This window comes from Macrotis lagotis, chromosome X (genome assembly GCF_037893015.1).
Source record: "Macrotis lagotis isolate mMagLag1 chromosome X, bilby.v1.9.chrom.fasta, whole genome shotgun sequence".
Lineage (NCBI taxonomy): Eukaryota > Metazoa > Chordata > Mammalia > Peramelemorphia > Peramelidae > Macrotis > Macrotis lagotis.
This window is the reverse complement of record NC_133666.1, coordinates 310589947-310611400: the sequence shown is the minus strand read 5'-3', so window position 1 is coordinate 310611400 and position 21454 is coordinate 310589947. Positions and strand designations below refer to the sequence as shown.

General features: G+C 37.0%; 1 protein-coding gene across 4 annotated transcripts in view; it reads left to right on the top strand.

The window, feature by feature from the left end:
• The first annotated feature begins 599 nt into the window (after positions 1–599).
• KATNAL2 (katanin catalytic subunit A1 like 2) overlaps positions 600–21454 on the top strand; it is a 143092-nt gene continuing 122237 nt past the window's right edge. For all 4 annotated transcript variants that reach the window (XM_074200495.1, XM_074200497.1, XM_074200496.1 and 1 more), the window contains exon 1: positions 600–757. In XM_074200495.1, coding sequence (XP_074056596.1) covers positions 707–757 — 51 coding nt within the window. In that variant the 5' untranslated portion in view covers positions 600–706. The remainder of the gene's footprint in view (positions 758–21454) is intronic.

Below are 21454 nucleotides of genomic sequence, written 5' to 3'. Positions count from 1 at the left end.
AATCTATCAGCAAATATTTATGTTTTCACCAGTGTTAAATGCAAAGCGCTAGGTGTGGGTGTCGCAGTGTTTAGATAAGTAAGACAGTGTCCATAAATGCGCAGCTGTCATACACCAGGAGAGAGCACCCTGGGAGGCAGCAAGCGAGGCTCAATCAGGGATTAGTGAGAGGTCTGGCTTTAGGAGACGAGCAGGGGATCCAGCAGATGAGCCTGGGCACTGTGGAGAGGGCCCTGGGGCATCTGAACCAGGCGGAGCCTAGCCAGCCTCGGAGGAAGGGGCTGCCATAGCCTTCCTCGCTCCTAGAGAGAAGTGGGAGAGAAGCCACAGGTCCCCGGGGTCTAAGGAGGGCGGGACGTAAACACTGTAGCAATCCCACGGGAAGAAAGGAACCCGCCCAGAACTGCCAATCACTCCGGCTACTGCCTCTTCCAAGCCACGATTGGCTGGCGGCTGGACGAACTGAAATATGATTGGCCGCGTCCCAACACACTCTAACTGCCGATTGGCTGCGATCTACAATGTCTGCGGGGGGAACAGCCCAGCTCTGGGCGACGATTGGCCGTTTTTCCCAGGCCCTGCCCTATCCCGCGGGAGGAGGGGTGCATAGTCACCAAGTTTCACGCGCCGCAGTTATCCCTCCTGAGGCGGTCGGGCGAGGATCGGTCTCCTTCTCTCCTTCCTCCCGCCTAGAATAAAGCGCTCAATGGAGCTTTCCTATCAGACTCTCAAAGTCACACACCAGGCGCGAGAAGCGGTGAGTAATGGATGCCGGAAGGACGCGGCCCGCTCTGAGCACTGTGCTCCTCCTTCCCCACAGGTTAGAGAGGAGGCTGGCCGGCCGGGAGAGTCGCCCGTTGCCATAGCGACGACAGCCGGCCTCGCGCCTCTGCGGAGCCTGCGCAGAAGAGGGCCCCGAGGCTGGCCGCGCCGTCTGCGCAGGCGTAGAGGGCATCTCGGCGGAGGTTGCGGGGCGGCGCGCACTGGTGTCCCGGCCCAGCTGTAGCCACCCCGTGGGCCCAGCGAGCCCGGCTCTGCACAGCCCCTGACCTTCGGGCTTGGAGTCTGCCCTTCAGGACCCCCAGCTCAAGCTTCCCCTTCTCCAGCTCCCCTCTGGGTTTCTCTATTCCAGCTCTTTTTATTTTTATTTTTTATTTTTGCAAGGCAGTGGGATTAAGTGTCTGAGGTCGGATTTGAACTCAGGGACTCCCGACTTCAGGGCCGGTGCTCCATGCACCGCATCACCTAGCCGCCTCTATAAGGGCTATTTATTTATTTATCTCATTCATTCATTCATTTATTCGTTCATTCATTCATTCGTTTATTTATTTATTAGAAGGGCTCTTAAAAGATCATTTAGTCTAATCTCTTATTTCATAAACTAAGAGAACTTCAGTTTACAGGTCAGGAAACTCATTTATGAAATAAGGGGGAAGAATGAGAAATAAATGATCGGGGTAGCTAGGGGTGCAGTGAATAGAGCACCAGCCCTGGAGTCAGGAGTACCCGAGTTCAAATCCGGTCTCAGACGCTTAATACCTACCTAGCTGCGTGGCCTTGGGCAAGCCACTGAACCTCATTGCCTTGAAAAAAAAAAGAAAAAGAAGTGATTTTTGATAGCCTTTCCAATTTTAACTCGTGGATAGAATGCAGACAAATAACTTGCTCTGGGGTTCCTGACTTTCCTTTCTGGTCTTCTGGAGTATAGGGCTTAAGCTGTGCACATTGTAAACTCTAAATAGCCTTTATCTTGTATTTTCTTCTTTCTTTCCTTTCAAGACCTAAAGCTTGGTACCTCATGACCCAAGTTTCAGGGGAACCTTAAGGTCCCAGCAACTAGGAAAAAAACAAGGAACTTTTGTGTGCTAGAGCTGCACCTTGATTGAAACTTGGGGAAAGCTAGGACTTATAAAAGGTCTGGAGAGAGCCTCTGCAGAGATACGGAGTTAAGAGAATGCAATCTTATGTAAGGGTAACAGCTGGTAGCCCAGTTGGTTTGGAATGTAAACTGGGTAAAGTAATATGCAGTGAGCCAAGGGAGGAAGGGTAATGTCATATAGTAGAGAACTTTAAGCACTAAACAGGAATTTTCATTTTATCCTAGAGGGAAGAGAACAAGCATGAACAACATGTGGGCCAACCTTTTTGGGGTGTTTTTTAGCCTTTTGGACCAGCAATATCTTTACTTGACCTATACCCCAAAGAGATCAAAGAAAGAAGGACCTAAATATACAAAATATTTATAGCAACTCTTTTTGTAGTAATAAATAGCTAGAAACTCAGGTGCCCATGAGTTGAAGAGTAGTTAAACAAATTATGGAATATGAATGTAATAAAATACTATTGTCCTCTAAGAAATGACAAAAGGGATAGTTTCAGAGAAATTGGAAAACTTATATGAACTGATGCAAATTGGAGTGAGAAGAACCAGACCAATTTATGTAATAATATTGTAAAGACAAGCAACTTATAAATTCTTAAGAATTGGATCAGTTCAGTGACCAACCATAATCTAGAGAACTGTTAATGAACTGTTAACCCTCTTCCTGTTATCTAGGTGATGATTCAGGGATGTAGGGTGAAACATTTTTGGATGTGCACAGTGTGCTAATGGGCATAAAGTTGGTAATGTATGTTTGAAATTTAGGAGAAAGAGACTAGGATTAGACATATAGATCTGGATATTTGTTTTTTAAATTTAAATTTAAATTTATTTATTATTCTAACTACATGCAAAGATAGTTTTCAACATTATTTTTTGTAAGATTTTGAGTTGCACCTTTTTCTTCCTCCTTCTTCCTTCTCCCTTCCCCTATCAGTGGGTAATCTGATATAGGTTAGACATGGTTAACAATATTAAGCATATTTCCATATTAGTTATGGTATGAAAGAGAAATCAGAATAAAAGGTAACAAAAACCATGCAAGGGTAAAAAAATTCATAAAACCCCAAACATTTTTTAAATGAAAAAATAATACACTCTGGTGTGCATTCAAATGCTATAGTTTATCTCTGAATGTGGATGATATTTTCTATCACAAGTCCTTTGGATCTGTATTTGGTTATTGTACTGCTGAGGAGAGCTTAGTCTATCATATTTAACCTTCACACAATGTTTCTATTAATATGTACAATGTTTTCCTGTTTCTGCATCACTTCACTCAGCATCAATTTACGTAAGTCTTTCCAGGCTTTTCTGAAGTTTGCATAGTCATGATTTCTTACAGAAATTCTTCTACTACAATTTCTAACTCTTTCCCATTACATAGAGAGCTGCTGTAAATATTTTTGTACATCTTTTCCCATTTTTTAATGATCTCTTTGGGATATAGTTATAGTAATGATATTACCAGATCAAAGGGATTACCAGTTTTATTGCTCTTTGGGCATAGTTCCAAATTGCTTTCCAAAATGGTTGAATCAGTTTATAACTCTACCAACAATGCATTAGGGTCCCAGTTTTTCTACATCCTCTCCAATATCAATCATTTTCCTTTTTTGTCATGTTGGCCAATCTGATTGGTGTGAGATGGTACCATAGAGTTGTTTTAATTGGCATTTTTCTAAAGATTAATGATTTAGAGAATTTTTTAAAACGACTATGGATAGTTTTAATTTCTTCATCTGAAAACTGCCTGTTCATATTCTTTGACCATTTATCAATTGAGAATTGACTTCTATTCTTACAAATTTGATTCAGTTCTCTATATATATTTTAGAAATGAACCCTTTATCAGAATCACCAACTATAAAAATTGTTTCCCAACTTTCTGTATTCCTTCTAAACTTGTTTACATTGGGTTTGTTTATGCAAAACCTTTTTTAATTTAATGTAATCAGAATTATCTGTTTAGAATTTTATGTTTTCTATCTGTGTGGTCATAAATGTTTCCTTTTTCCATCAATATGACAGTTGTTCAATTCCTTGTTCCCCTAATTGACCTATGGTACCATCTTTTATGTCTAAATCTTTTATTCATCTTAACCTTATCTTGGTATATAGGGTGTGAGATATTGGTGTATGCCTATTTTCTACCATACTCTTTTCCAGTTTTCACAGTAATTTTTGTCATATGGTGAATTCTAAGTCCAGAAGCTGGAATTTTAGAATTTGTCAAATAGTAGATTACTTTAGTCATTTACTACTGTCTCTTTTGTACCTAATCTATTACACTGATTCACCATTCTATTCCTTAGCCAGTACCAAACAATTTTGTTGACTGCTGCTTTATACTATAATTTTAGATCTGGTTTGGGTAGGCCATCTTCCTTTGCAGTTTTTTCTCATTATCCCCTGATATTCTTGAGTTTTTGTTCCTTCAGATAAATTTTGTTATTATTGTTTTCTCAGTCTATAAAATAATTTATTGGTAGTTTGGTATTGCACTCAATAAACAATTTAATTTAAATAGAATTGTCTTTTTATTATATTAACTCAGCCTTCCCACAAACAATTGATATTTTAAAAGTTATTGATTACTGATTTTATTTGTGTGAAAAGTATTTTGAAATTGTTTTCATATAGTTTCTGGGTTTGTCTTGGCAGGTAGGTTCCCAAGTATTTTATGTTGCCTACAGTTACTTGAAATGGAATTTCTCTCTCTTGCTACTGGGTTTTATTGGTAATATATAGAAATGCTTATGATTTATGCAGGTTAATTTTATATACTGCAACTTTACTAAAATACTTGATTCAAATAGTTTTAAAGTTTTTAATGGTAGTGATAATGGGCATTCTTGTTTCACCCTTGATCTTACTGGGACTGCTTCTAGATTATCCCCATAACATTTAATTCTTGCTGGTAATATTGCTTATCATTTTTCTTTTTGCTTTTTTATAAGGCACTGAGGTTAAGTGACTTGCTCATGGTAATTATTAAGTGTCTGAGATCATATTTGAATTCAGGCTCTCCTGACTGCAGGGCTGGTGCTCCATCCACCATGCCACCTAACTGCTCCCCTATACTGCTTATCATTTTAAGAAAAACTCCATTTATTCCTGTGCTTTCTATAGGATTGGGAGCTTTATTTAGTCAAAAGCTTTTTTAACATCTCTTGAGATAGTCATGTGATCTCTGTTAATTTTCTTATTGATATGGTCAGTTTTGCTGATAGTTTTCCTAATATTGAACAAACCCTGTATTCCTATCTTATCAGAGTGATAATTTGTATATCCTATATACTTGTATATATACATCAATATTCATTTAGGGAGATTGGTGTATAATTTTCTTTCTCTGTTTTCCTTCTTCCTGGTTTAGGTATCAGCTTCATAGAAGGGAATTTGTCAGAATTCCTTCTTCGATTATTTTTTCAAATACTTTATATAGAACTGGAATTGTTTTTTAAATGTTTGGTAGGATTCACTTGTAAATCCATTTGTAAATCCTGGAGATTTTTTCTTAGGGAGTTCATTGATTATTCATTTTTTTTCCTGAGATGGATTTATTTAGTATTTCATTTTCTCTTCCATTAATTTGGGTAATTTATATTTTTGAAACTATCCAGCTTATTTAGATTGTCAGATTTATTTGCATAGAGTTGGGCAAAATTACTTTAATTTCCTCTTCATTGGTGGTGAATTCACCTTTTTCATTTTTGATACTGCTAATTTGGTTTTCTTCCTTTTTTAAAATTAAATTAATCAAAGGTTTATCTATTTTATTGTTTTTATTCATAAAACAATTTCTATATTTTAGCTCAATAGTTTTCCTTCAGTTTTTATTAATTTCTCCTTTGATTTTTCAGAATTTCTAATTTGGGAATTAATTGAGGATTTTTACTTGGTTTTTTCTAGTTTTTTTTAAAATTACATTACCAATTCATTGATATCTTTCTCCATTTTATTCATGTAATTCTTTAGAGATATATAATTTCTCCTAATAATTGTTCTGGCTATATACCACAAGCTTCAGTATGTTGTGTTATTATCTTGGGCAAAATTATTAATTATTTCTATGATTTGTTGTTTGTTTCACTCATTATTTAAAATTAGATTATTTAGTTTACAATTAATTTTTAAACTATTTTTTCCCTGCCCTTTTTATTTATTTCTTATTTCTTTATGCTTGATTTTATTTTATTTTCCCCCAATTATGCCTGTAAAAACAAGTTTTAAAATTCATTTTTTAAAGTTTGAGTTTCAAATTCTCTCCCTTCTTCCCACTGCCCTCCCTCTTGTTGAGAATACAAGATAACTTGATGTAGGTTAAAATATGAGGGTCATGCAAAACATTACTATAATAGTCACATTGTAAAAATAAACTTAGATTCCCTTTAAAAAAAAAAGTAAAAAAGTATGCATCAATCTGTATTCAGATACCATCAGTTCTGTCTTTGGGGATGGATAGTGTTCTTTCTCATAAATCCTTCTGAGTTGTCTTAGGTCACAGCATTGCTGAGGAAAGGTAAGTCATTCATAGCTGATCATCCTGCAATATTACTGTTAATTTGTACATAATACATTTCTCTTTGCATCTGCTCTTATAAATCTTTTCAGGTTTTACTGAGAGCATTCTGTTTATCATTTCTTGTAGCAGAATAGGATTCCATTATAATCACATATCACAATTTGTTCAGCCATTCCCCAGCTATTAGACATCCCCTCAAATTTTCAGTTCCTTGCCACCAGGAAAGAGCTTTTATAAATATCCTTATACTTTTTTTATTATTATTTTATTTTTTTTGGGGGGGGGTTGCAGGGCAAATGGGGTTGGGTGCCTTGCCCAGGGCTGCACAGCTGGGTGATTGTTGGGTGTCTTGAGGCCGGATTTGGACCCAGGTGCTCCTGGCTCCAGGACTGGTGCTCTGTCCACTGCGCCAACTGGTCACCCCTATTATTATTATTATTATTATGATTATTATGATTATTATTTTGGTTTGGTGTTTTTTGGTTTTTGAGGGGCAATAGGGTTCGGATAACTTGCCTAGGGTCACACAACTGGGGATTGTTGGGTGTCTGGGGTCGGATTTTGGCTTGGGTGCTCCTGGCTCCAGGGTCAGTGCTCTGTCCACTGTGCAACCTGACTGCCCCTATTATTATTTTTTTTATTTTAATTTTAATTTTTTTCTCTTTATTGCTCATGAGGGTCCATATTAGGATGGGCATTATGTTTACTCTTAAACAAGAATATTTTAGTAATGTATAATAAAACATCATTTATACAAAATAAAAAGAAAGAAAAAATAAAAGTTAGAAAGAGGCTTTTTTTTGACAAGACAAATGGGGTTAAGTGACTTGCTCAAGGTCACACAGCTAGGTAATTATTAAGTGTCTGAGGCCGGATTTGAACTCAGGTCCTCCTGACTCCAGAGCCATGCTCTATCCACTGCCACCTTGTCACCCTAGAAAGAGTTTTAAGAGAAGACCACTCAGATTGCTGATTAAATTTTGGCCAGGCCAGCTGGCCAGGGTTCCACTGGAGATTGCAAGGTCAAAGAGGTCACCACCCCTCTGCTCCCCCAGAATCCATCAGAGGGGCTGGTGACCCGAGCATGACTCAAGTCCCTCATTGAAAATTGTGCCTCTTGGGGAGGGGTCTCTTTTGAGTGGTCTTCCACAAGACCTGTGAGAATACAATAGAAACCAGGTTGAAGGTCAGGCCCTCAGGTGTGTTAATTAGATGATAAAGGAAGATTCCCTTTACAATGTGAACAAAAGATTTGCAAAGCTGGTCTCCAATTGATCTCATCACTCCCATGCCCAGTTTTCTCTGCATCATATCCCCTCTCTTGAATTATTAAGGACCCAGATTCTTCTGGGGAATTGGGATGAAGGTCTGTCTTCTGTAACTTCTTCAAAGCTGAGGAGGGGTGTAGCAGTCTCCCTACCTAACCTAACCTAACCTAGCCTATTAGGGGCCCATTTGGAGGAGGAATATTCTACAGATGAAACTTGATTGAAGTGGCATCCAAGGGATGTAGACAATCAGGATCAGACAGAGACTGATGTTTGGTTGATGTCATTAGTTTTAAACCTGTTGCTTGAATCCTAGAGAAGACAATAAGTACAAAAGGGCCAAAAAGAAGCAGAAGAACAATTATTATAAGCAGAACAATCAAGGGACTCAGAAAGGAGAGGAACGGGGAGCCCCAAGAAAATCTAGAGAAAGGGGAGCTCATTGTGGAATGGAGATCTTGCATCCAAGATGTCTCTTGCAGTATTTCCTTGGTATGGAGTTCCAGTTATGAAGAATTTGACTTAACCTTAAGCCAGGAGAAATAGGAACAAAAAGACAAAAGATAATAGTAATAACGTAATGTGTCTGGTTTAATGACAGTGAGGATAAGAATAAGAATATGCCCAGTTATATGGAGTGCAAAGTATCCACAGACACTTATCTCCAAGTTTCCTCAGGATGTCTTCCTAAACAGGTACTTCAAGTCTTCCAGTGGTTCATAAAAATATGTGGTATCACCTGGAGGAGAAGCTATGGAGCTGGATCCAATTTCCCAGTCTGGGCAGAGAGAATCCCTTTGTTGGTCACCAAAATGTAGCTGTTGGCTACTTAGATTTGGTTCTGCCTATGAGGAATCCTTATTCAGACTCAGTAAAGCATGGGTCAAAAATTTATTTAAAAGGTTACTACACATAGGAAGGGCTAGTGAGAGAGAGAGAGAGAGAGAGAGAGAGAGAGAGAGAGAGTGTCAGAGATTAAAGAACAGCCAAGCAGCCTTGGCTGGACCATGGTCAGAGAAGACTGCAACCCTGAACTAGGGTCCAACCCAGGTTTTTATGTCTTGCCTCTCACCCAGAGCGAAATATCCTTATACTTGTGGGTCCTTTTCCTTCCTTCATCTCTTTTGAAATATAGACCTGGAAGTGACATTGTTAGGTCAAAGGGTAAGGATGATTTTATAGCCCTTTGGGCATAGTTGCAAATTGCTCTACAGAATTGTTGAATAATTTCACAACTCCCCCCAAATATGCATTAATGTTTCCTTTTCTTTACATCCTCTCCAACATTTGTCATTTTCTTTTTCTATCCTATTATTCAATCCAGTAGATTAGAGGTAGTTCTTCAGAATTGTTTTAATTTGCATTTCTACAATCAATAGTGTATTAGGACAATTTTTAAAAATATGGTCATAGATAGCATTGATACCCTCATCTGAAAACTTCATATCTTTTGATCATTTGTCAATTGGGGAATGATCCTTATTTTTTATAAATTTGACTCAGTTCTCTATATTTGAGAAATGAGGTCTTAATTGGAGAGACTTGTTTCAATATTTTTCCCCAAAGTTACTACTGCTAACTATATTTTCTAACATCTTATTTCTCTGCTCCCATTCTATACTCTCTATCTCTCCCACAATCTTCCCTCCCTTCTTTAACCTCCCCCTTTCATTTTTCCATTTTCTTCCTGTCCTACTTTCCTCTAGTGCAAGATTTCTATACTCAATTGAGTGTGAATGTCATTCTGTCTCAGTCACTTTTTTTTTTTTTTTTTTTAGGTTTTTGCAAAGCAAATGGGGTTAAGTAGCTTGCCCAAGGCCACATGGCTAGGTAATTATTAAGTGTCTGAGACTGGATTTGAACCCAAGTACTCCTGATTCCAGGGCTGGTGCTTTATCCACTACGCCACCTAGCTGCCCCTCTCAGCCACTTTTGATGAAAGAAAGCTCACTCACTCCAAACTTTTCCCCACTCCTACCCCACTGCAAAAGCTTTTTCTTTTTCTTTTTTTTTTTAAAGTTTTTACAAGGCAGTGCAGTTAAGTGGCTTGCCCAAGGTCACACAGCTAGGCAATTATTATGTGTCTGAAACTAAATTTGAACTCAGGTCCTCCTGACTCCAGGGCCAGTGCTCTATCCACTGCACCACATAGCTGCCCCAAAAGCTTTTTCTTATCTCTTTTATGGGAAATAATTTAACCCATTCTACCACCTCCTTTCCTTTTCTCTCAGTACATTCCTGTCTCATCCTTTAACACAGCTTTTTAATATATTATCTCCCTTAATATTGAACTCCCACCTATGCCTTGTCTATATATGCTCCTTCTTAAACACCCTAATAAATGTCCTTCTAGGTGGGACAGTGGATAGAGCACTGGTCTTGGATTCAGAATCCAGTCTCAGACCCTTGTTACTAACTGTGTGACTTTGGGCAAGTCACTTAACCCTGACTGCCTCACATCCAGGGCCATCTCCAGTTGTCCTGATTCATATCTGACCATTGGACCTAGATGGCTTTGGAGGAGAAAATGAGACTAGTGACTCAACACAGCCATCCTCATTCAAATCCAGTTTAATGGGCTTGATTTGCTGTTCTCCCATGATGTCATGGTCTTCTTTGAGAATGAAAGACAAAATATCATCATTGTCCTAACAAACAAGAAGTTAATATAAGTTATCAAAATCATCTTTCCATGTAGGAATAAAAGCAGTTCGACATCCTTAAGTCCCTTATGATTTGCCTTTCCTGTTTACCTTTTTATGTTTCAATTGGATCTCATATTTGAAGATCACATTTTCTATTTAGTTCTAGCCTTTTCATCATGAAAGTTTGAAAGTCCCTATTTCTCTGAATATCCATTTTTTCCTCTGTAAGAATACATTTGGTTTTGCTAGGTAGTTGATTCTTGGTTGTAATCTAAGTTCTTTTGCCCTTGGAATATATTTCAAGCCCTACAGTCTCTTAATGTAGAAGATGCTAAATCTTGTATTATCCTGACTGTGATCCATGATAATTGAATTGTTTCTTTCTGGCTGCTTGCAATATTTTCTTCTTGACTTGGGACCTCTAAAATTTGGGTATAATATTCCCGGCAGTTTTTATTTTAGGATCTCTTTCAGGAGGTGATCAATGAATTCTTCTTTTTTCTTTTTTCTTTTGCAAGACAATTGGGTTTAGTGACTTGCCCATGGTCATACAGCTAAATAAGCATTAAATTTCTGAGGCTGGATTTGAACTCAGGGCCTCATGACTCCAGGGCCAGTTGCTCTATCTACTGTATCACCTAGTTGCCCTGGTGAAATCTTTCAGTTTCTATTTTACCTTCTGCTTTTAGAATATCAGGACAGTTGTCCTTGTGATAATTTCTTGAAAGATGATGCCTAGACTTTTTTTTGATCATGGCTTTCAGATAATCTAATAATTTTTAAAATTATCTCTCCTGGATTTATTTTCTAGGTCAATTGTTTTTCCAATGAAATATTTCACATTTTCATTCTTTTAGTTTCATTTTATAGTTTCTTGATTTCTCACAAAGTCATCAGCTTCCCTTTGCTCAATTTGGCATTTTAAGGAATTATTTTCTTCATTGATCTTTTGTATCTTTTCTATGAGGGCAATTCTGCTTTTTTTTTTTCAGTTGATTTTCACTCTTTTTTTTATTTTGGTGAGATTTGTCATTCCAGATTCAAGTATCTCTAGTCAGTCACTTATTTTTGCAGCATAGGCTAAAAATTCTGCTCTCATCATTCTCATTTCTTTTTTCAACTACTGATACAGCATGTTATGGCTCCGTAATGTCCTCAAATTCCTCAGGGTCCTCTGTCTCATCAACTGTAGAATCATTTTCCATGGATGTCTGAATTAATTTACTAGATCTGGAGACTATATTCTTTCTGTTAATGTTTTCTCTGTTAATTGATACATTTATGTTCAGGTTTTGTGAGTTTTCTTTCATCAGAATTCTTTGACTATGATGACTCATTCAGGAAATGGATCAATTCAAAATGGCCCTTAATCTTACTCTTGCTTTTCTGCATGGAGGTCATAATGTTGGGAAAAGGACATACTAAAAGTATTCATTTAAAGACTATCTATAATTTTTTCAATCCATTATTTCACTGCTAGTACCCTTGGGGATCCTTGACAAGGAAGCAAAAATAAGTTGACATTCTTCTGAAGAAAGTAAATCATAAAAATTAAAAAAATTTTATACTATAAGTGAATTATTAACATATAAGGTATTTAGCTAATATTTATCATTAATACTTAATTGAACTTATCTGCTTTCCTCTATGACAGCTAAAAACTTGATAGTGAGTTAATGGAAATTTTGATGGGGATACAGTAGTCCTTCATTTTTGAAGAGGACTATAACATCAGGGAGATTATACCAGGGTAAGCACATGGATTAGATTGGGGGGGGGGCTGTCAATTCTTCTTTTTTTAAAGTATTCTCTTTTCATTGGTTTTTTGAAACTCTTTTTCCATTTGACCCAGTCTGGTTTTTAAGATATTTTCTTCAGTATTTTTTTTTTTTTGTGTCTCCTTCACTAAGCTGCTGATTCAATTTTTTAAGATTTCCCTGCATCATTCTCATTTCTCTTCCCAGTTTTTCTTTTACTTCCCTTATTTGATTTTCAAAATACTTTTTGAGCTCTTCTATGGCCTGTGACCAATTCATATTTTTCTTGCAGGCTTTGGATATGAATTTTGATTTTATCTTCTTCTAAGTGTATATTTTGATTTTCCTTATCACCATAGTAGTCTATGGTTAGTCTTTTACAATTTTTGTCGTTTGCTCATTTCCGCAGCCTATTACTTGATTTTAACTCATTGTTAAAGGTGGGGCTCTGCTTCCAGGCTTTAAGGTGCACTGTCCCAAGCTTTGGGGGTTTTATGAAGCTGTTTTCAGAGATACTAGATCTTTTCCTTTCTACTTTCACCCTCTCTTATATCAGCCCTTCCTTCCCTTTCCTTAATCTTTCTCTTCAGGGACCTGCAAGTTTTCAGTTCTTCCAAGATTTTATCTCTGTACAGGTTTGTATCACCCTCCTGGTCTCTACTCTGGTCTGTGGGTGACCACAAGCTTTCCTTTCTTCCCTGGAACTGTAAGGAGGGCCCCTGTTACCCTGTGGTAGTAAGCTTTGTTGTGCTTCTGCCCCTTTTCCTGGGACTGGGACCCAAGACTGCAACCCAGATCTGAGTATGAGCAAAGTAACAGAGTCCAGCCTCAGTGATAGCAAAGAGACCCCTGCAATCTCCTTCTGACCCTCTTACTGTGCATGAACCAAGAGCTTTTTTAAGCAGCTGCCACTGCTGATTTTGTGGCTTCTGAGCCTGCTTCTGGTCTGCTGGGGTCTGGGCTGCACTGCTGAGGCCTGTGCTGGACTAAGTTGTCCTGGGCAATCTCTGGACTGAGAGGTTGTGAATGCATCACTGCTGTCACTGATGCAGTTGCTCCCTGGTCTATTACTGAATGGCTGGAGTTGATTTGCTCCAACAGTGCAGCCAAACCTTCCCACCTATTTTTCAAGTTATTTTGTTCTGGGAAATTGTTTCACTCAGTCTTTTTGTGGGTTCTGCCTCTCTAGAATTTGGTTAGAGTCATTATTTAAAGATATTGGAATGATTTGAGGGAGAGCTTGTGTAAGTCCCTGCCTTTACTCCACTAACTTGGAGTACCCCTTTATTACATGTGATTATTATTCCATCATGAACTGAAAAGGAAGCATTTAATATTAATGCCTCTTTGTATTTAATTGTGAGGTTTTTAATGCCCTAGTACATTGTCAATTTTTATGTAGGTTCTATGTACCACAGAGAAAAAGTATATTCCTTTTTATTCCCATTCAGTTTTTTTTTTGAGAGGTCTAGCATACCTAACTATTCTAAAATTCTGTTTACCTCCTAAGTTTCTTGTTTATTTTATATTTAGATTTTTCTAATTATGAGAGAGGCATTTACCTCTATACCAGTAGAGTTTTGCTGTCAATGTCTTCCTATAACTCATTTAATTTCTCCTCTAAGAATCTGAATGCTATACTACTTGGTGTATATGTGTTTAATATTGATTACTTCATTGTCTATGGTGCTTTTTAGGAAGATATAGTTTCCTTTCTTATCTCTTTTAATGAGATTTATTTTTGCTTTTGCTTTGTCTGAGATAAGAATTGCTACCCATGCCTTTTTCATTTCAGTTTAAGTATAATACATTCTGCTCCAGCCTTTCATCTTTACTCTGTAGTATCTCTCTGCTTCAACTGTGTTTCTTGTAAACAGGTTATTGTAGGATTCTGTTTTTTAATCCACTCTGCTATGTGCTTCCATTTTATAAGTTCATCCCATTTAGATTCAGTTATGATTACTTAATTGTATTATCCTCTGATCTGTCTTCCCCACATTTGTATGTTTCTCTCCCGTTTCACCCTATCTATCCTCACCGATTCTCACCAGTGTTTTGCTTCTGATTGCCACCTCTCTCAATTTCCCTCCCTTCTATCAGCTCCCTCCCTTTTCTTTTCCCTTCTACTTTCACCCTCCCTTATTATATCAGCCCTTCTTTCCCTTTCCTTAATCTTTCCCTTCTTAAACACAAGTTTCTAAACCCAACTGAGTGTGTAGATATGTGTGTGTATATATATATATACATATACATATAGATATATATTAATATATATATATAATCTCCTTGAGCCAAATCAGATGATAGTAAGATTCAAACAATTTCTCACTCCTCTTTTCATTTCCTTTTGTAATAGGTACTTTGTACCTCTTCATGTGATGTAATTTACCCCATTCTGCCTCCCTTCCTCCTGTCTCAGTACAATTCCTTTTTAAAAATGTCTTAATTTTTTATATCATTCTGTCAAAATCAATTTATACCCATACCTTCTGTCAAAGTATACTCACTCTAAAGAGATACATTTCTTAAGGGTTGTAAGAATCTTTCTCCTAGTTTAATCCTATTGAACGACATTATTTTTCTTTTCCCTAGTTTACCTGTTAATATATGTCTTGAGCCTTGTGTTTGATGATTAAAATTTCTTTTCAACTCTGGTCTTTTCATCAGGAAAATTTGAAAGTTACTTATTTTGTTAAATGTCCATCTTTCCCCCTGAAAAAAGTATGCTTAATTTTGCTCAGTAGTTGATTCTTGGTTGTAATCCAAGCTCCCTTGTCCCTAGAATATCATATTCTAGGGTTTTGATTTTGTTGCTACCACATTCTGCATAATCCTGACTGTAGCTTCTTGGGATTTGAATGATTTATTTTTAGCTGACTGCAATATTTTTTTCCTTAACCTAACAATTCTAGAATTTGCTATATATTTCTTGAAATCCTTTCAGGAGATGATTGATGGATTCTTTTACCCTCTGGTTCTAGGATTTCAGGGTAGTTTTCCTTGATGATTTCTTGAAAGATGTTTTCTAAATTCTTTTTTTGATCATGACTTTCAGGTAGTTCAATAATTCTTCAATTATCTCTTTTGGATCTATTTTCCAGGTCACTTGTTTTTCTAATGAAGTATTTTACATTTTCTTCTATTTTTTCAATTTTTCTTGACTGATTCTAGATGTGTCATAGAATCATTAGCTTTGTCTTGCCAAATTCTATTTTTTTTTTGTTTTTTTTTAGATTTTTCAAGGCAATGGGGTTAAGTGGCTTGCCCAAGGCCACACAGCTAGGTAATTATTAAGTGTCTGAGACCAGATTTGAACCCAGGTACTCCTGACTCCAAGGCCAGTGCTTTATCCACTACACCACCTAGCCGCCCCCATGCCAAATTCTATTTTTCAAGGAATTTTTTCTGTTAGTTTTGTATTGTCTTTTCCTTTTGGTCAGTTCTATTTTTAAAGAGTTCTTTTCTTTGTCCAGTTGTCCAGTTGTTTTTTTCAAGGATTTCTTCGGTCAATTTTTGTACTTTCTTTTATAAGATGTTGAATTTCTTTTGTATTTGTTTTTCCAGTTTTTCTACTTGATTTTTAGAATTCTTTTTGAGCTCTTCCAAGAAGCCTTTTTGGACTGAAGCCCAATTCTTATTCCCCTCTGGGGCTTCACATGTAGTTCTTTTTCAGCTATCCTCTTCTTAGATGGTCTTGTGTTCTTTACTTTCAAAGTAGCTTTCTATTAGCTTTTCTCTGACTTTTCTTACTCATCTTGTTTTGGGGAAGGGGCCTCCTCAAAGATCTTCTTCTGCATTGGGAACACTAGTGGATTGGGGTTGTCTAACCTAGGCACACCAGAAGTACAGGGGTTCTGAGGTAGTTGAATTAGAGCTTTCCTAGTTGTTCTGCTATGCCATTGTCCTGCTGAAAACCAGGATACAGGGGCCTCAGCTGCAGATCTTTGCTGTGGCGGACAGCCTTAGGCTGGACTCCTTTGGACCCCACCTATGCTAGTCTTTGTTCCCTGAGCTATGCTCCATTCTGCTTCCTGTGCTGGGCCAAGCTCCCTCTTTACCCTAGTGGAAGGAATTTTATGAAGTCCTCCTTTTCAGATATAAAGCTGGAAAATGTTTCAATCTGTTCTTCTGTGGGTTCTGTCATTAAAGAATCTATTTAGAGACTTGATTAATACTGTATCTGAGGGAAGACTGGGAGAGTCTAGGGAAGTTCCTAGATTCTCTCTGCCATCTTGGCTTCACCTATCTGGATGTTTATATGCATGAAGATGGTACTTGAGCACAAGGCAGCTAAATGAAACCAACAAGAGAGAGTATAGAGAAATGAAAAGGATGTATAGAAGAGAACATTGAAGAACACTATACTCACCCATAGGATCCACCAGTTGTCCTTTGTAAGGAGTGTATGGGGAAGATGACTTATGTCCTGGTGGAAGGGTTTATAGAGAGGATCTATGATAAGTTGCCAAAGTCTAGTTGTATGCAGAATTTATCAAAGTAGATTTTGCTAAATTACATATTGCAAGATCTTTTTCTTTACAATTTGGATGCCAGTCACTAGTTCCAGGCATGCTACTAAGTAATGAGGTTAAAAAGAAATGCAAAAATGCAGTGCCTTCCCTCAATGAACTCACATTCTATATATTTATACAAGATATATATATATATACAGAGTAGATGGAAATTAATCTAAGAGGGAAGGAACCAGTACTGTGGGGAATTAGGAAAGACAAAAGTTGAAATTTGAACCAGGGTAGAGGCAGGGAGGGAGAGTATTCTAGGTTTAAGAGACAGCAGAATCAAGAGATAGATATTAGGAAACAGTGAGGTATACTATATAGAAAAAGAAAATATTGCTATATAAATCTTCAATAAGGAGAAACTGAGGGTCAAGTTTTGAACACATTCAGTTTATTAGTGAAGCTAGTAGTTGCCAATAAATAGTCGTGAATCCTCAGTAGCCAAAGATATCCATGACAGAATACAGAGCATTCCTATATCTAAAAAGAGGAACTAATCGAAGTAAATATGCATGAGATTAATATGTATTCAGGATATTAATACATATTCATAGAATTTACAGAATCAGGGAATAAAACAGGAATAGGGAAGTACATTGATTTGTAATATTCAGACCTGAGGTATTCTCAACTCCATGTGACTTTAATTAGATCAAAACTCAGCTTTCTCATTGACTCAGGTGCTGATTAATGAAGCAACTCATTGATATACTATGAGAGTAACATGGACCATTTTGTACGTTTTCTTGAGTCTAAATGAGGAATTAATTTACCTACAAAAAAGGGAAACTTTGGGGAGAAGTCTTAACAAAACAAGGGACTTGGGCTTACAGGAATAAAAAAAGTTAAATTTTAATAATTTATTTATAAGAAGTTAGCTTAATTAAATTTAATAATTCCTATCAGGCTTTAGCTAAAAATCAAGTCTGATTACGTTGATTGTGCACAATTCCCAATTTACATTTCTAAAAAGATTACTCTCATCTTCCCCCACCCTCTAGCCCACTACTCCAGCCATATAGATGCCAAATCCTGTAGTTCCTTTCTAACATCTCCCCTGACACTACCACTAACTTGAACTAGATCCTCTTCACCCCATGGCTGAACTATTGTAATAGCCTAGTCTCTCTGCCTCACAACTCTTCCCCACTCCAGATCATCCTTCATTCCTTTATCACATTGATCTATCTGAAATGTAAGTCTGACATTTACCCATAGTCAGTCAACTCCATTGGCTCTCCCATTTCCTCCAGGATCAAATATAAAATTGTTAAAGACTGTCAGGGGATCCCTTAAACTTGTCTTTTTTTTTTTGTCTTATTTTTATTGCCATATTTTTCTGAAACACAACCCAGAACATTCAGGAGACCTTGAATATGTCAAGGATCAAGTAAACCCCCCCCCCCCCAACTCAGCTTTGTATGTGTTTTTGGGATTCAAGCCAGGCACCATCGGTCTGCACTAAACTGGGAAATTGTTTGTGTACCTGTGACCCTATAAATAAGCAGACCCTTCTATCGTTCTAGTGTAGTAGTTTCCAAGAGAAAATAATGCAGCTTTTGCTGTTACCCTGATCCCTCTTTGGGAAGGGTTTTGTCCTTTCCCCACTTTTAATATACTTTTTCCCTCTCATGTCATTCCGTTTAGGTGGAGATTTATGTTACCTCCTTTCTTTCTTATGTCCTATTGGCATAAGTGTACAAACTTCTATATATATATATTGTGATCTCCAGAGTTCTGCACACATATACATTCATTTCTTTTGTAATAAATCTAGTAGTCACATAAGTTTCATGAAGTTGTGATCGCCTATTGACAAAATTCCCTGTTTGACTTTTAAAGATCTCCTTAACCAGCTGTGAAATGTTGTGGTATATGAATGCTATGGAATGTTATTGTGGAGTAAGAAATGATGAAGGGGTTGGTTTTAGAAAATCCTGGAAAGACCTATATGAACTGATATAGAGAGCATTGTACACAGTATCAGAAATAATGCATAGACAATTGTGAATGTCTTATTAATTCTAGTTATTACAATGATCTACCAACAACTCCAAAAGACAATTATATGTGATAATATGATAATAATAATATATATAATAATACAATGATATAAAACTAATGGACTAGATTGTAGCTTTTTTTAAACCTTTCTTCCTTTCTTTTTTCTGTCACCCTTTTTTTCTTTTCTTAGAACATGCTAATGAGGAAATTGTTTTGCATGATTATGTATATTGAGTATTGTTTTTCTTGCCTTCTTAAGAGGGTGAGGGAGGGTTGAAATGAAGAAGAGAATGTGAACTAAGAATTTAAATTAAAAAAAACTTTTATAACCCATGCTTTTCTGGTTTACTTATGCCTTTTACCCCACCATGTTCTCAGCAATGCAGTGATACTGGCCTCCTGTTCTAGTTAACTAGTTCAAGACTGTCTCTTGAATCTGGGAACTCATGGAATATTCTCCTTCCTCATTTCTGCTCCCCAATTTCCTTTCCTTCAAATCCCTGCAACAATCACACTTTCTGCAGGAAGGCATTCTCAATCACCCTTAATGCTTTTGATTATCTCCAGTTTATCTTGTATATAACTTAATTGTATACAGTTATTGGTACATTGTCAGGCTTTTATACCAGGCCCCCTTTGAGGGCTTCCTTAAGCACTTGGTAGTTACTATTCTTTTTTTTGGTTTGTTTTTTTTGCAAGGCAAATGGAGTTAAGTGGCTTGCCCAAGGCCACACAGCTAGGTAATTATTAAGTGTCTGAGATCGAATTTGAACCCAGGTACTCCTGACTCCAGGGCTGGTGCTTTATCCACTGCGCCACCTAGGCGCCCCTACTATTCTTAATAAATGTTTGTTGAGCAACTGTGTAAGAAAATGAGGAAGATGAGATGGGGACCTATTGGAAGAATTTTATGTACCAAGCAAGATATTATATTTGAACCTGAATAATAGGAAGCCATTGGAGACAATTGAGTAGGAGGTTTCAGTGTCAGATCTTTGTTTAGGAAAATTACTGAGGCTTAAGGAAAAGTCATTAAATTTGTTAGTTAAAAAAAATTGGTGAGTTTGGAGAGAGTAGTTGCACTTGAATGGGGAGGTTGGAAGCCATATGGCAAAAGTTTTAAGTGATGAGTGAGAAGAAGGAAATGGAAATATTGAGCATAGACAGCTTTCTAAAGAAATTTAGCCAAGAAGGGGAAAAGAAATAGAGGATGAGAGCCAGTAGGAATGATTATATCAAGTAAAGGTTTTCCTTTTTGGTCTAATATGACAAATATGATTAAACTAAAACGACTCCTATGGAAATGTGTTTTACATTTTATATTTTACATATTTGCACAATCTACATCAACCTATATCAGATTATTTACTATTTACTATTTTAGGGGGAGTAGTGGAGCTCTATAAACATTTTTAAAGTTAATGTTAAATTTGTCTTCCCATGTAATTCTTAAGTCAACCCATAAGTTTTCAGTATTCCGACAATTTATGTGTATGGTTGGACAAGTTTGAAATGAGCAATTCATTAATTTCCTGAAAACTAGTTTTTATTAATTTTTTGTTGATTTTTACATTATTGAAATAAGGTATTCCTTTTCCCTAGAAGACTATTGTTTTCAAATACATATGCATATGTAATATCTGTATGAGACTGCGGGGTAGCTTTGACCTCCCCCATCCCCCAACTGCTTTGTATTTACTTTGAAGTGTTTTCTGTATTTATACAAACAGACACATCATAAATACACACATATGTCCTAGTGTAGAATGTAAGCTTCTCAAGAACAGCTTCATTTTTTTGTCTTCCTATATATATCCCTAGCATCTTACATAGTGCCTGATACTTAGGAGATGTCTAATAAAAGATTATCAATGACAGAGCTAGATAATTTAGAATTCACATTCTGGTTATCCATGACTTCACTAGAACATTTAAAAAATATCTTATTTGTATATGTGGACAATATCACTGATAATAATATTCCAGACAGTGATTTTCAAATGTTTTAAACATGTTTTGTTAATGCCAAGTACTGTTAACTTCTTCAGTAGAGCCACATTTCTGGTCCTTGATAAAGATTTACACATGGATAATTCATATATTTTTAAGTGTACAGTTATCTGAGAGGGCAGCTAGGTAATGTGATGGATAGAGTGCCAGGTCTGGAAGTCAGGAAAACTTGAGTTCAGATCTGGCCTCTGACCCTTCCTCCTGTGTGATTCTGGGCAAGTTGCTTAAACTCCACTTGCCTCAGTTTCCTCATCTGTAAAATGAGCTGGAATGGGAGATGGTAAAACATTCTAATATATTTGCTAAGAAAACCCCAAATGTTGCACAGAAGTCAGACATGACTGAAGCATCTCAGCCACAGATACATAAAGTAAAAAAAAAAAATCAAAGCCACAGGGTTCAAAACTTACTTGTTCTGTTTAGTTTAGTTTTTTGGATTTTTTTTTGCAAGGTGTTGGGGTTAAGTGACTTGCCCAAGGTCACAAAGCTAGGTAATTATTAAGTGTCTGAGGCTGCATTTGAACTCAGATCCTGACTCCAGAGCCTGTGCTCTATCCACTGAGCCCCAAGTTACTAAAATTTCATTTTTAGGGAGGCACTTCTCTCTGGATATTTATGAGGCAAAACTTGCTAGATTAAAAATTGCAAGCAAGTTTGATCTTCAGCATTCCACTCTTGGATCTATTCTAAAAGCCCAGCTCTACTGATTTTTTTTTAATGTAACACCTGCAGATTTTTCTAAGTGGTGGCAGTGAATGTCCTGGATTTGTTGGGGCTTCTGGTTCATTCTGACCACTTATGAAGCAAAACCTCAGTACTGGCTTGGGTTCTAAATTTCAC